The 1,283-nt window shown below is 69.6% G+C and overlaps 1 protein-coding gene across 1 annotated transcript in view; it reads right to left on the minus strand.

Moving 5' to 3' along the window:
* The window catches only part of LOC112965712 (histone acetyltransferase KAT8-like), a gene marked incomplete at its 5' end in the record, with an annotated part of 7,380 nt that overhangs the window by 3,767 nt on the left and 2,330 nt on the right, over window positions 1–1,283 (minus strand). The window contains 3 exons of the mRNA XM_026064969.1: window positions 21–196; window positions 245–319; window positions 1,066–1,266. Of these exons, the coding sequence (XP_025920754.1) occupies window positions 21–196; window positions 245–319; window positions 1,066–1,266 (452 nt within the window). The remainder of the gene's footprint in view (window positions 1–20; window positions 197–244; window positions 320–1,065; window positions 1,267–1,283) is intronic.

Consider the following 1,283-nt stretch of genomic DNA (forward strand, 5'->3'; position numbering starts at 1 on the left):
CCCCGCGGCCCCCCCCGCACCTTCTGCACGTGGTTGATCTCATCGTGCTTGCGCTTCTGGTTGCGGGTGATCTTGCGCTCGGGCTGCTCGGCGAGCTCGCCCAGGTACTGCTCGGAGCTCTTCTGCACGGCCTCCTTGAGCGTCTTGCTCAGCGCCAGCCGGTTCTTGTCCACCCACTCGTCCAGGCGCCGGTTGACTGCGGCAACGGCGGCGGCGGCGGCGCCTCAGAGCCCCGAAACGCGGCGGCCCGGCCCCAAAACGCGCCGCCCCCCCCCCCCCTCCTGCTCGTTGAGCCGCGACTGGATCACCTCGGCCGAGTCTGCGCCGCCGCCGCCAGCACCGCCCCGTTTGCACCAGTGCCGGCCCGGTTTGCACCAGTGCCGGCCCGGTTTGCACTGGGAACCCCCCCCCCCCCCCCCCGGTTTGCACCGCGGTCGCCCCCAGTCCCCGCGCCGCCCCCGGCCCAGTTCGTCCCAGTCCCGCTGTAACGGATCCCGCGCTGGTCCCAGCCCCGGGGGTGACGGGTGCCAAACCAGTCCCAGCCCAGTTCATCCCAGTCCCACTGTACCAAGCTCCCTACTGGTCCCAGTCCCCCTCTGACAGGTCCCATACTGGTCCCAGCCCCGGGGGTGACGGGTGCCAAACCAGTCCCGGCCCAGTTCGTCCCAGTCTCAGCTCAGTTCGTCCCAGTCCCAGGGTGACAACCCTGTTCTGGTGCTGCCCAGTTCATCCCAGTCCCCCTCTGACAGATCCCATACTGGTCCCAGTCGGTCCTGGCCCCAGTCAATCCCAGTCCCAGTCCTGCTTTGATCCCAGTCGATCCCAGTCCCAGTCTTCTCCCGGTCCCAGTCGATCCCAGTCCCAGTCCCGCTTTGATCCCAGTCGACCCAGTCGCAGTCCTTCTCCCAGTCCCGGTCGATCCCAGTCCCGATCCCCCTTTGATCCCGGTCGATCCCAGTCCCAGTCCCCCTTTGATCCCGGTCGATCCCAGTCCCGATCCCCCTTTGATCCCAGTCGATCCCAGTCCCGGTTCCCCTTTGATCCCAGTGGCTCCCCGCCGCTCACGCCAGGTGCCGTCCGCCCGCCGGCACAGGTAGGTCTCGCCGATCTCCACTGTCACCTCGGCCTCGCGCGGCGGCGGCGGCGGCGACGAGGAGGCCGCGGGGGCCCGGGCCGCCGCCGCCGCCGTGCCGGCAGCTTTTCCCAGGGCAGCCCCGTGCTTTCGGCAGCGTAGGCTGCAGGATGCCTCCGCTGGCTCGCTGCTGCCTTTCTCGATGGCAGCG

Source organism: Apteryx rowi, unplaced genomic scaffold, assembly GCF_003343035.1.
Source record: "Apteryx rowi isolate R43461 unplaced genomic scaffold, aptRow1 scaffold_2222, whole genome shotgun sequence".
Taxonomy (NCBI): domain Eukaryota; kingdom Metazoa; phylum Chordata; class Aves; order Apterygiformes; family Apterygidae; genus Apteryx; species Apteryx rowi.